Consider the following 13,301-nt stretch of genomic DNA (forward strand, 5'->3'; position numbering starts at 1 on the left):
TTTTTTCCATCAAGATTCATTCTTTATTGTGTGAAATCAATGAAAAGGTTTAATTTTCAATGTTTAAGATAGTGAAAAAATACCTTGGATCAGTACCAACATGTAACAGGTTCTTCCCTGACCCATACTGCATCCACCCACCATGTTTAATGGTAATGTGTCCAGTAGGTGTCACGTATTCCTGCTAATCCACTCATAGATAATGGCAGATGAAAACAAAACCTTGGAGGTAATGATATGTACTGATACTACTCAACCTACACAAAAGGACACAGTTGTTTTGGGTAAATCCAGAGGCCAACTTTATTGAAATGGCTGTAACGTTTTAAGGGTAAAGAGAGGATGGTTTCACCATAAGGGCAAAAACAATGAGAGCAAAGATGAGGCTTTTCTTTTTCTTTAGTAAGTGCACTAAAAGAACAACACACTTATCAGGAAGCAACTGAACATCCCTAGCTTTCATCATCATACCGTGCCCGACTTTCTGCAAATCACGCCATTATTCTATTCCTATGCTTAAGGTGCTGCTTTGAGTAATATTAATATATAGTATTATAAAAACGGATGAACAGCTTGGATTGCTGTCAAGGAACACAAAGAGCGTAATGTTTTTCTGTGCATTTCATGCAGACCATCTTCCTGAATTTGCGTCGAAGTGATGCTCGCGATAGGTGCAAACTTTTACGTAACAGAAATAATGGCCTCATCTTTCACCAACGGTTCAATCAGACAGCAAATTTACAATAAATATACATAGCAAAATTTAAAAAAGGAAAAAAAAGAATCAAATATCATCACAAATCAACACTTTACATTCCAGTAAAATGTACAATGCAGCAATCTGTGAATGTCAACATCAAACACAAAACCTTTGACAACTAGAGGGAGGGACTTTGCCGGCAACAAAGCCGGCGCGGCTGTCTCCACTGCCATCTTTCTTAAGTGTGCTTCGGCTGTACTCTGCGTGTGGGTCTAGGATCCAGCTGCTTTGTATTATTAAAAAATGCTCAAGTGATGCTTTTGGCTTATGAAAACAAGGCAGTTTTCAGTGTGGACTCGTGGCAGCCGACTGTCTGACTGACATTCTTCAAAAGTGGGAAGGTGCTGCTTGCCCGGCAAATAAATTTCATGCAGAGCAAAGCCCCTCAGCATTTAGTTCAGATGAGCTGGATAATAGCGTGTTCAATGCTCTGTTGAATCTCAGGAGTTTCCCCAGGATGTCACATCCTGCATGGATACCTAAAAGCACTGATACAATAACTGCACAATCCAAAACATTGTGAATTAATTTGCACCGGTGTTCTTAGCCATTACTGATTTCAAGTTTGTTTCATTCTGCAAGGAAGAAAACCAAATCCAAAACCAGTAACACTATCCACACAGTCTGAGCCATCATGGCCCCTTGCTATACAGGCATTAAATCATTCGCTGCGTGTGGTCATTGGGCTGCATTCTTTCAGTCAGTGACGTAGAAAAGAATCTGCCTTGCAATCAGTCAGTCATTAAATACGGATGGTGGGTCTGGGGGTTGACATTGTCGAAAAGTCATGTTGTAGTCTTTGTTCGTGTGAACGAATTCTCCAATTAACCAAACTGGAAGAAGAAATTTCCTGGTCCAGACGCTGAAAAGAGAAACATATATTTCAATAACTGAAAAACATTCACTGTACTCGTAAAAAGGTATACTTGTCACAGGGTTTTCTAAACAAATAGTAAGATAAATACCTTCAAAACTAAAACCGCCTGGACCTCCAAAAAAAGCCTTGAAAATGTTGTTAGCATCAAAATCTGAGAGAGAAAGAATACACGTAAGAATCCTCATCGAAACAGAACCTTTCCACGTTCGATTTTCTAATTATAAATAAAAGATTTGCTTTAAAATAAGAAGGTGGATTACTGGCTCAAGCATGACTTGTAATTTAATGTGTTCACCCTTGAGACCTCCCGCCCCAAGGCTTTCCCGGGTTCTGACCTCCCATGTTCATGCCGTCGTCCTCCAGATCCTGACCGCTGTCGTAGCGAGATTTCTTCTTTGGGTCTGAAAGCACGCTGAAAGCCTCGCCCACCTCCTTGAACTTCTTTTCTTCTTCTTTCTGCACCTCAGCACTTGCGCTGCTATGGCGGTCTAAGTCAAATGAAAAGGTAAAAAAAACATGAAGGACACACTAGGTGTTTTTTTTCCTGTATAAGAATCACAGTGGTTAAGGGGATAACGCACCTGGGTGATGTAATAGGGCCCGTTTGCGGTAAGCTTTCTTGATCTCTTCTTCTGTGGCGTTCTTATCCACCGCGAGCACTTTGTAGTAATCTTTTCGCTTGCTTTTCTTCAACTCCAGCTGCGCATGTTTCAGGAGGTGCTTGTGTTCTGTGGAATAAAGAAAGGAAGAAAGAAGAGGTCAATAAACTAAAGTAGGAGGGTAAGGGTTTATTTAAAGGCAGAAGGAAGCACAGAAAGCCAGTGAAGAAGGTTTAAGCTCCATGAGTTAAGAAAAAGAAGAGAAAATACAGTATCTGTGCTGAATGCATAAGTCTTGATTCTTACCTTTTGTTTTCTCTGTCTGGTAAACTTTCTCATAGTCTCGCACAGCTTCTTCATACTGTTCTGTGTCCATGTAGCTGCAACAAAGTCAGTTATTGAATCGATAAAACAAATCAAATATAACTCATGATCTCTATTAACTACAGAGTTCTTTGACATACCACTGTGCTCTCCGTAAATAGGCCTTGATGTAGGTCTCATCCAGTTTAATGGCCTTTGTGCAATCTTCGATGGCCTGATCTAGTTTCTTCAGCTTTCAAAGAAAAAGAAAAAGAAAATTCATGCAAAGCAGAGTTAAAGGTTCAAAACAAAAACCCTCACCCCTGTGTCTCTGCTAAACTTTGAATTTGACTGACTGAAAGACGTGTGTGTGTGTGTGTTGCTCTATTACATGTAATTACATCACTGCAAGTCTGTGACAAACCTAGTATTTATCCATGGAGGTTAAGCTTGTTCAGGAGTGACCCATCCTTTACCAAATAAACACATCTCACTCTGTCCTTATTGGCTACTTGTTTTGTTTTGTCAAAGCTGTTCATGTGTTCACACTGATCCAACCAGCGGTATCTTTTCTCCTGTGCGTGTTCCTCACCTTAGATCCAACAGTTGCCCTATTACAGTACAACTTGGCATTAGTCTTGATGTTGTTGGGGTCTATCGTTAGTGCGGCAGAGTACAGCTCATAGGCCGCCTCAAAGCTCCCTTCCTTGAACGCCTTGTTCCCTTCCTCCTTCTTGGCTTTTAGTGCTTTGGCATCCTGGGTAAACAACACGTAAGAAAGTAGAAGCCAATCAGACTTAAAATGGATCAAAGAAAAACCACACTGTCATATCTTCTTAAGCTGTTTTGTTATAAGACTTTTTTGGGCTATGTTTATAAAAAGTGGTTTAACTGGTTAATAGAACTCTCATGTACTGAATTACTCACTCTGCATGCGAGCCGGGCCTTATCGTGGTCAGGAGCCATACGCAGAGCCTGTACGAAGAACTGGACAGCCTTCTCAATGCAGTCTTCATAGTAGAGACAGAGACCACGCACGTATAGGGCATCCGCGTTAGTGGAGTCCATTCGCAGAATGTCACTAAACGTAAACAAATAATCAATATTAATGGTTGTTTTTTTTTTATTATATTTTAACTTTCCTCACACAGACCAAAACAAAACATCACCCTTACAAAATACAAACAAAAGCATAAAAGTCAATAATCACAGAAGACAAAAAAGAAAAAGCCAGATTGTAAACTACAGCGTTACAGCAAATACAAATCCATCATTCAGTGAAAATAAAGCATATGGCAAGAAAGAGCCAGAATGGGTATCCAGAAAGTTAAGGTAACTATTAATTGGGCCCAAGGTGCTCTCAACTTTTTCATGAAAACCTTGTGTGTCAATATGAATGTTTAAAAACATATTTAAGAGACTTCTCACCAAGAATATAGCCTTTTATGTTATAATATTTAATATAGTTCTACTCAAAACATGATTTACTGTGGAATGCCTTCATCCAAGCAGTGACAAGGCCGTGTTAAAGGATGCAGTGTAGAAACTGAAACGTGAATGTGGTAATATACACGCCCTTAATTGAAGAGGGCACGGGCAGCACTAGCTTTTTTCTGTTAGAGTGGCTTCCCCACAGTTCCCCAGAGAATCGGGTGATGCTATCAGACATGCACTGCAGTTCAGATATTATCTTAAGGAGAATGATAATTTCTGATTCAATTTCTGTCTTATTTTCTGAAACTTTTCCAGTTAGGTCCCTAGAAAAAGCATCTAGAGAATGTCAGAGGGAGCCCATGTAAGATTACAGAAGGACAGAAGTACAGAAAATGCCCAGCGAGGGCATTGATGACGTTTCTAAAACAAGACGGGCGCGAAACTGGAAGAATACAAATATCTCAGGATGAGAAAGAGGTGTAAAACACATAGAAGACGCAGACCAAGATGTAAATTTGAAAAGATGAGATTCGAGAGCTTTTGGCGGTAAGGACCAACACCTGTGTCGAAATGCTGTAAACAAAAACACTAACCACAGTGGAATTTATACGTCATGGCCTGCCTCCTGCATGCTCTACCCCTTCTTCTCAATGTTCTGGAAAAGTTCCTGACGTTTGGAACACGTCTGACCCGGACAATCTCCTGCTGCATTCTTCGTATGTGAACGACAAACTCCGAAAAATGTCCAGACACAATTTTCTGATATTTTCCGGAGTTCAGCTTTAGAGAATATTTTCAAAGCAAATTAAGGCAGTACGTATGGCATGGTCAGTCTTATGTTACTTTCACTCGGTGACAAATTCCATTAATAATGAATAAATAAGTGAATTGCCAAGTGTCAAAGAGGAACTCTTACCTGGCTACAGACTGAGCCTCTGGGTAGCGGCCGAGCAGGGCTAAGCACTCTGCCTTCAGTATCTTGAACCTGTGACAGGCTGAGGCAGACTCCAAGGCACGGTCCATGCAAAAGACAACCTGAAAACAATCCAGGCATATTTGCAGTCTGTGTTGCTTGATGGAAAAGTGACTCTGGACATTCAAATGAGAAAATTAAATAACTCTGTAAGCGCTGAGCAGCTCACCATCCTGAAGTCCCGCTTGTCAAATCCAATCTCTGCCATTCTCTCATATTCAAGGATGGATTCTGCAATCTTCACCTGCCAAAGGAATTTGTGCTATTCAGTGACAATGAAAAATACCTCAGTTGACTTCAATGCTCTGCAGCTATTGCTAATCACTAGATAATCTTCAGGTCATTGTAAGTAGTAGTAGTTGTATGAATAACCTTAAACTTGCATTGATGTTAACTGGCTGATGTCCTATTAAACTGCTCAGTTTTGCACTGTATTAACACTGGCTTGGCGAAAGCTTATCTGTTAGTGGATGTGCATATCCAAAGTTGTCAAATCATGCTCTCTGACAAAAAGGCAGACTCACCTCCTGCTGGCACTGACTGTTATCAGGCTCCAGCTCCAGAACCTTCTGGAAACAGCGGCTGGCAGCCATAGCATTGCCAAGAGACAGGTGGCACTTGCCCTCTCGCAGATGGCCCTGTGGGCAAAGGACTCAAGTTCACAAACTAAACAACGTTCATCAATTCCCACCCATCTCAAAACTAGCTGGACATGAATTACTGAAACTAAACCATTGCTCTCTTTAACTTAATTCTTTTTTAAGTGACACAAATGTTACACACAGATAGAAATTAAGTTTGATACTGTTATTAAATTGATGTGCTATAGCTTATGTAGTGAAGAGCCACATATTGCTATTATAGGCAAAATTCCTATTAGTTATGAAACCTTAATTTATACTTGACAGTTGAACTCATTTGCATTGATATCAAGTTAAATCACAGGGACAGAAAGAGAGGAGAAAAGGGCAACATAAACAAAGGGGCAAAGACACTAATAAACAAATCTAAAATTAATCTGAATAACAGCCATTTTAAAACGTTGCATTAGAACAATTAGAGGAATCAAGATGATCAAAAATGTTAAGTAAAATCCTCTACAACCGTAAATGCCAAAGAAATTACAGTTATGTGAGACATTAAAGTTAAAATAACTAGGCCCAAAATGTTAAATAAAATTAAAGTTATATAAAACTGCTGAAACTGGACGTTGGAAGGTTTAGGATAAAATTTCTAAAATGTCCAAAGGGTATGAATGCACTTAATATAAGGATGTGCTGTATTTGTTCCACGAGTCTGGTGCACTAGCAGAAAAGGCAAAGTTTCCAAGTTCAGACCGAACTTGTGGGACATTAAGTAAAGTAAGTTTATAAATAAAGAAAATACCAGTGAGAATCACAGCTCCATATTGAGAGCAATGATGAGTCCCATTAGCATCACTAGTGATCAATCTTAAGGCGGAGTAATAAACGGACTATGATGCATGCCTATGAATCACATCACAGAAGACCATGACTGACACACGATTATCGAATTGAACAAGAGCATTCCGAAGCTCTGCAACGTTGTAAACAACTACATTCTAATTTGTGTAAAACATGTCCAAGGCTCAAGTTACAAGTTCCCATGTAGGTGCTGTTGTAAAGCTATCGCTAGCTGAATATATATTAAGACAAATCAAGAGTAGATTTCCCATTTAGCAGAATTTGGCATCTTCTTCTCCACCAAGTACCTTCATGAAGGAGTTATCTAGTCGCACTGCTTGCTGGGAGTCCTCTAAAGCCTCTCTATACCGGCACAACATCATTAATGTGGCAGCCCGGTTTCCGTAGTAACTTGCATTCTTTGGACACATGTCTGGATAAAACACAAGGGAAGGCAGTTTTACTCGTAAAGCACATTTCATACACAGAGGAAGATTCAAGGTGCTGCACAGGGACATTCAAAACAAATCAGAGACTAAATGAAAATAAATCAATTTGAAATCATACAGCTGAGTGTAAAACAGTTTTCAAGCAATATAATTAAAAAGCAACAAGAGATTCTAAATTTTACAGTATCTGGGAGATGTTTTGGGACTTTGTTCAGAATGGTGACATTGAACAGGCATTGGAAATGTGAAGTGACTAATCTGTTGTGAGGAATGTGTGCTGTACTCTGCTCCATGTTTGTGACTGTATTTTATTTTACTAGAGATTAATATATATATTATATATATATATATATATTTATATATATTTTTTTATTGAATTGTTTAAACTAAATTTGTAGTTTCATTGTAATTTTTTGTCCTTCTTGAATTTATGTTTTAATCATAACTTAGCCAGTTATGTGATATTTGTATTATTTACTGTTATTTTATACTGCCATTTGTTCAGGTTTGGGAAGGTTCTTGTATGAATGTAAATTGATTTAAATGTATAAAACCAATAAATATATGTTTTTTAAAAAAAAAAAGCAATAATCAAGGTCAAAAGATATGAAAGAAAAATAAAGTATGAATCCAGAACAAGTTATTGCACACTGAGCATCAGACAGAATTCAAACTGTTGCTGCCTCTCCAGTAAAAGAGAACAACATTATATCCAAACAAAAGGATGATTACTCAGTATTATTAAAGGGAATATTACCTATTGCCTTGGTGTAATAACTGTAGGCTTCAGCATAATCCTTTTTGATGTAGAAGGCGTTGCCTTGCTCCTTGAAGCCCTCGGCCTCCCTGTGTCAAAGTGGGCAGAGCACAGAAAGGGGGGACATTGAAAACAAACCACAAACACTTCGGGAATTTGCTTCACACTTAATTCTTTACATTGCGAAGCCCACCGAGCACGACTCTCACTTTCACGATCAGCTGTGAAACGGGAGCATGCACCGGATATTGTGAATCACTCCTCTGGCCCGAGTTGGCTAAACATAGAAAGAGCCCAAGCAGCAGCAGCAGGACACGAGTGTCAGCACCGATCAAACCCGGGTATTCAGCCAGGAACAGGTGACACCGCGCAGAGGGACCGTTACTTATTTTGGAATCACGACCACACAGAGAGGGAACTGAACGCTGTCATTAACTCGTCAGCCGGCCATTGACATTCATCGAATAACACAGTACCGTGACAGCAGAACACACACACACATCAACTTTTACAAATGACCGAGTTTTAGTTATGTTACAGCCCAGAAACCCAGCGCAGCAGCTCCCAGTGTTACCAGTACCCAGGGCCACATTTAGCTCGGCGGCGGCGCGGTGGTTAGCGACGGGGGAAACGGACATGACGGGGACGTGTCACCGCGGAACTCGACCGCCCGCTTGTAGCAGACGTGTCCCCGCCGCGGACAACCCGGTCCCGACGGCTCGCACCTCTCTAGTTCCTCGTCGCTGAGCAGGTCAATGTCGGGCTCCATGTTCGCAGCATCACAGGTCTCCGTCGCCATTTTGCCCGTGGACGGAGAGGGGGCGGGGCCACATTACTGCAGTCGCTTACGTAAAGTGTAAACAGGAAGTCGTGCGCGAGGTAAGAGCCAGCTAGCTTAGCTCGTAGAGAAGAATTTGCATCATAAGCTGCTGCGAGTGTCCCCACAGCTCTCGAATAACAATGTTTGTGTTCGATAAAACGAGTCAGTGGGAAACTGGGTTGTCGAGTTAGAGAGGTTCACACCAGGACCGTGTGTGTGTTGTGTCGTGCCGTGCGTCTCCCCGTAAGCTAATGCTAAGCTATCTTTAATGTCATACACTTTAAACTGTCACTTTAGCAGTCCTCGTTACCTAACGTTTCACACAACATTATCATACTTACTTTATATGTCAGCTAGCAAGCTATTTATCGCCTCTGTGATCATTGAATGTGTCTAGCATAATGCACAATAGCATCGTTGCTTCGTTAATACAATGCAAAGTCTTAATCAGAGTTTTCCATCTCTTCAGATTTCCTGACCTGAGAAAGAGTTATGGGTAAAAGCTGCAAGGTGGTGGTTTGTGGACAGGGTGCAGTGGGAAAAACGGCTGTTCTGGAGCAACTGCTGTATGCCAACCATGTTGCAGGTACACTATTTTAACATTACTGTGTTATATGTTGTCTGCTCTTCTGCAAAGAGACCAGTAGTTTCTACATGGCATGCAGTCTGCTGGGCGAGCATAACCTTGTTGTGTGTCTTGCTATTAGAAAATTGTCAAGGGTTGTAATTAGTAGCATTCCATATTTAGATCTACAGAGTGATTGCCATGAACTCTTCCTGATAGAATGGAATGTCCCATTAGCTGTTAGATAATTGCGATCCCAGTAATTATTTTGCAGAAGCAATCGAGCATGCAAACTGTACCTATCAACCTGCTAATGAAGGTGGAAATCAGAGAGCTGCAAACACTTGGAAATTTGTTATCATGCAGTTTGGTTTTTATTCAACTGAATCATCATTGAGCTTCACAAACACAAAAAAAATACGACAGCCAGTCTAAATGCTGTATTTCTTGGGCCTTGCACAGAACATCACACCACATGACCACCTCCTTCATTTATTCATTTTCAGGTTCGGAGCCCATGGAGACTCTGGAGGACATCTACATCGGCTCCGTAGAGACGGACCGTGGTACACGGGAGCAGGTGCGCTTCTATGACACCCGCGGACTCCGGGAGGGGATGGAGTTCCCTCGACATTACTACAGTTTTGCAGATGGATTTGTGCTTGTGTACAGCATCGACAGTAAAGAGTCCTTCAAGCGAATGGAGGCTCTCAAAAAGGACATAGACCGCCACAGAGACAAGAAAGAGGTGAGGACCGAACAAATATTTATGCTCTTTAAGCTTTGTGTGGGTACCGGCTTCCTAAAAATGCTGTATGAATTTAGAAGAGACCAATTCAGAGACCCTAAACCAATTTGGTAGGTTATTTGTCCTTGTATTTACAATTTACTTCACCAAATTGTGTTTATCCAACACCAGTAATCAGCTCGTCAGCCACTGCTGTTATCCTGCTTTTGAGTTTGGGTGTAAATAGTGTGTGGTTCAAGAGGGACACTTAGATTTAATAAAGTTGTTACTCTACAAATGTTGAGGATTTCTTGCATTTAAATGCTACATTTTATGTTAGAAATTAATTGATATGCTGTGGAATGATATCTATAAATGATGAACGTGAAATATTTGTAAACCATAGCTACAACTAGAAATACAGCAGATGGAGTGAGGTGCTTTGATGTTGGCAGTGCCACACATTACAAATTAACCTGATTATACTGATCCACAGGTGACCATTGTTGTGCTGGGTAACAAGCTGGACAAGCAGGAGGAAAGAAGAGTCGACTCCAGCATGGCTCAGAACTGGGCAAAGAATGAGAAGGTCCGGCTGTGGGAGGTGTCGGTGGTGGACAGACGCACGCTTATCGAGCCCTTCGTCTACCTGGCCAGCAAAATGACCCAGCCTCAGAGCAAGTCCACCTTCCCTCTCAGCCGCAACAAGAACAGGGGAAGTGGTTCTACAGATAGTTAAATGACCAAACACTGTTTTCCTGTTTCAGAGGGGGGAATATCAATGATCTTTATTTATAGAGCACTTTCAAAATTCTGATTATAAACTCCTTCTCAGGGCAACAATTTAAACAACAGTTTAAAGAAATGTTTAATTCAAATAGAAGCAGGAAAGTTCAGTGATAAAAGTATGGACTTAAAAGAAACACCTGAGTTAACGGACCAGATTTCCTCAGACAGATCATTCCAGAGCCCCGGGGCCATGACTGCAAAGGTTCTGTCACCTTCAGTTTAGTTCACTAAAATCTTAGGATAAATTCTAAAACATACTGTGCAAAGAGGCGTAAAGAAGAGAGGTGGGATCACGTCTATTGGTTCCTGTTTAAAGCCTGGCAGCTGAGTTTTGTGAAAGGGAGAAAAGTTTTTTTTTAACAGAGCCATGTTTTACTCGAGGATCACCTTTGATGTCATGAAGGACTGAGGTTGTAGAAGTTTGAGAATGTGGAGAAGTTACCAGAGGAAAGGCATAATGAATGTATGGATAGTTATGTACAGTGAGCTCTGTAGGTATTACTATAGGATCCATTTTTAGATTTTTGGGTGAAATTCTAATTTAATCATGTATGAGTGAAAATGGTGATCTCTTTATTTTATTGTGCCATATCAGCAACAAAATATCAATGAATATAATGTTGTTTTATTTTTCACTTCTATTTTATCGTGCTGGAGTATGATCAGGCTGTTCATCCACAGTCTTGTTACCACTATAGCTGTTAAAATAATGTGCTTCTTGAAGTACTTTTAATCAGCATTTGATCTGACTTGTCACTCTAAACAGTCCAGATCCTTTGTGCTCACTGTAGAGATAAATTAGGAAATGTACACTGACTATTATTTTATGTATGTGTACACACAGACTGAATCTTAACCCGCATCACTTTGAAATGTTACTTTATTATTCCTTCACACAAATGATGTATCTCGGGTGTTTTAACAAGTGAAAAGATTTATTGGGGCATTATTTATAATGAACAGTGTGCTGTTTCTTTTGCTCTGGAGATTTGTTACCATATACACAGTATACTGTATATGTATGCAGAGATTCAGTGTTGGATGATGTAATGATTGACATTCCTTACCACATATGGCCTTGTGTACAAGCGTTAGAAGTTTGAATATAAGTTAAAAGATGTTCAGATGAAGGGCAGTTTCTGCAGGCTCAGGGGCAACTTTTCCTTCTTGACCACAAATTTAAAACAGGTGCCACAAATATATAGTATAGTATGTATCGTAAAATGTCATCTGTAACACTGTGACTCATTATCAGTTACAGTCAGTGCTGAAGTTAAAGCTGGTGTGTTTGTACTGAGAGGTAGAATAAAACCCATTAGAACACATTTACTGACCTGTTCATTCAGGATACAACACGAGGTCAAATATGTGCAGCTTTTATTATTTGTTTTATTGAAAAGGGCAAATCTGCTGCTGCTGTCTTTAATATTCATGTACCAGATACTGTCAACCAAATGTGTTGTTTTTTGTGAACATGGAACATTCAAGTTGAGTGGTCACCGTGATATTTGTTTCCATTCAAACAAATTAAAATATTTTTTTCCTGGGCCCAATTAAAACTGTTTTATGTGTGTTTTATGTCACTTGTAGTTTGTTTCATGGCCAGTAGATGTCTCTGATCTTCCAGTGAAACTTATAAAATAGAAATCTGACAGTTTCATTTAAAAACAAATGTGCATCAAATTCAGTACCGTTGGGTTCACTGCATTAGACCATAACTAATCGCTGGTAAAGAAGTGTATTCATTTGATGATTCAGTTTCATATAAAACTTGATTCAGTTTTGGTATAGCCAGAGTATTAGTAGTATTTGAAAAACTGTTGCTATACGAAGCTGTACATCAACCAGACTAACAAGTACATAGATCTTTACTGCTAATATTTGTAGTAATAACGCAAATAATGAGTTGTATATATTCATTATCAGAAGAATGATATTGTAGTTGAGTTTCAAACTGTCCATATTTCAAATCATGAGCTTTCACTCCCCTCCAGTGGTCAAAGAGAGTAACAACGGTTGATGTCATTCACCACTTGTTCCATTGGAGTTTAAATTCACTTGGTGCAAAGGACTTTGGACAAAAGCCTTTACCAAAATAATCTATTATATTCAATACCATTTAAACATGTAATCTGAGCACATGCCAGTTGCTTTAGTTCTTTTCTCCTACCTCTGAATAGGAGGTTATGTTTTCACCCCAGTCTGTTTATTAGCTGAATACTTTGTAATCAAGCTTACTCAAAAACAACTGAACAGATTTCTAAACAAAATTGGTGGAAGGAGGCTGCATGGTTCAAGGAGAAACCCATTAAATGTAGGTAAAGATCAGGATAAGGGGAAGAATCAAGGAATCAATCTTTTGACTTTGTTAACAATTTAATTTTTCAACATTTTCACTGTTTTCCTATTAATTCATAGAAGTTGATGGTAGCCACGTTTAGGGAACTGATGTCTATGAGTGTGTGTGATTTGCTGCAGCCTGATTGAATGCCAGGCCTTGGTGGAGGGATGTGTTCTAATGTTCCATTTAGGCTCAAAACTATTCCCTAACCCACTTTAAAAAACGTTAACTACTAAATTGTAATTGATTCGCACTAGTTTTAAACAAATAGAACAATCATGTGGAAGCAGACCAAATTGTCAAGTGTCATGCAATGAACCTCCATCAGTGTATGCAAGGATGTTTTACGCAATCAAAATGCAAACTGAAATATTCGTGACAAACATGTTCAGGAGAATTGATCACCCACTGTGCCACTGATTCTGCAATTAATGGTAAGGCTGGGATGTGGTTTGTGATGACTACTAATTCCTACTCACTCTC

General features: G+C 39.7%; 2 protein-coding genes across 3 annotated transcripts; one reads left to right on the forward strand and one right to left on the reverse strand.

The window, feature by feature from the left end:
- Nucleotides 1–49: 49 nt before the first annotated feature.
- Nucleotides 50–8,375, reverse strand: dnajc7 (DnaJ (Hsp40) homolog, subfamily C, member 7). Its single transcript, XM_061090254.1, has 14 exons — nt 8,302–8,375; nt 7,577–7,665; nt 6,679–6,803; nt 5,471–5,584; nt 5,116–5,190; nt 4,890–5,008; nt 3,467–3,620; nt 3,132–3,296; nt 2,701–2,792; nt 2,543–2,616; nt 2,219–2,365; nt 1,973–2,125; nt 1,726–1,788; nt 50–1,622 (listed from the first exon to the last, which is right to left on the reverse strand). Exons 1-14 carry the CDS (start codon nt 8,373–8,375, stop codon nt 1,585–1,587), a joined length of 1,482 nt encoding a protein of 493 aa, XP_060946237.1. The 3' UTR covers nt 50–1,584.
- A 41-nt stretch (nt 8,376–8,416) lies between these two features.
- nkiras2 (NFKB inhibitor interacting Ras-like 2) lies at nt 8,417–12,036 on the forward strand. 2 transcript variants are annotated; one of them, XM_061089461.1, is made up of 4 exons: nt 8,417–8,455; nt 8,866–8,982; nt 9,468–9,709; nt 10,185–12,036. In XM_061089461.1, the coding sequence occupies exons 2-4, from the start codon at nt 8,889–8,891 to the stop codon at nt 10,425–10,427; spliced, it is 579 nt and encodes a 192-aa protein (XP_060945444.1). In that variant the 5' UTR covers nt 8,417–8,455; nt 8,866–8,888; the 3' UTR covers nt 10,428–12,036. The 2 variants fall into 2 exon arrangements, with proteins under 2 accessions (XP_060945444.1, XP_060945446.1); XM_061089463.1 differs by lacking the exon at nt 8,417–8,455 and adding an exon at nt 8,480–8,639.
- The last annotated feature ends 1,265 nt before the right edge of the window (nt 12,037–13,301 follow it).

Source organism: Limanda limanda, chromosome 17 (assembly GCF_963576545.1).
Source record: "Limanda limanda chromosome 17, fLimLim1.1, whole genome shotgun sequence".
NCBI classification, from domain to species: Eukaryota; Metazoa; Chordata; class Actinopteri; order Pleuronectiformes; family Pleuronectidae; genus Limanda; species Limanda limanda.

Excerpts from the sequence above, each read along its gene's own strand:
- dnajc7 (XM_061090254.1), bottom strand. The coding sequence starts at position 8,375 with ATGGCGACGGAGACCTGTGATGCTGCGAACATGGAGCCCGACATTGAC. Across the intron at positions 3,621-4,889 it reads GAGGCTCAGTCTGTAGCCAG|TGACATTCTGCGAATGGACT; the intron begins GTAAGAGTTCCT and ends GTTTACGTTTAG. Across the intron at positions 2,617-2,700 it reads TATTTACGGAGAGCACAGTG|CTACATGGACACAGAACAGT; the intron begins GTATGTCAAAGA and ends ACTTTGTTGCAG.
- nkiras2 (XM_061089461.1), top strand. The coding sequence starts at position 8,889 with ATGGGTAAAAGCTGCAAGGTGGTGGTTTGTGGACAGGGTGCAGTGGGA. Across the intron at positions 8,983-9,467 it reads GTATGCCAACCATGTTGCAG|GTTCGGAGCCCATGGAGACT; the intron begins GTACACTATTTT and ends ATTCATTTTCAG. Across the intron at positions 9,710-10,184 it reads GCCACAGAGACAAGAAAGAG|GTGACCATTGTTGTGCTGGG; the intron begins GTGAGGACCGAA and ends ACTGATCCACAG.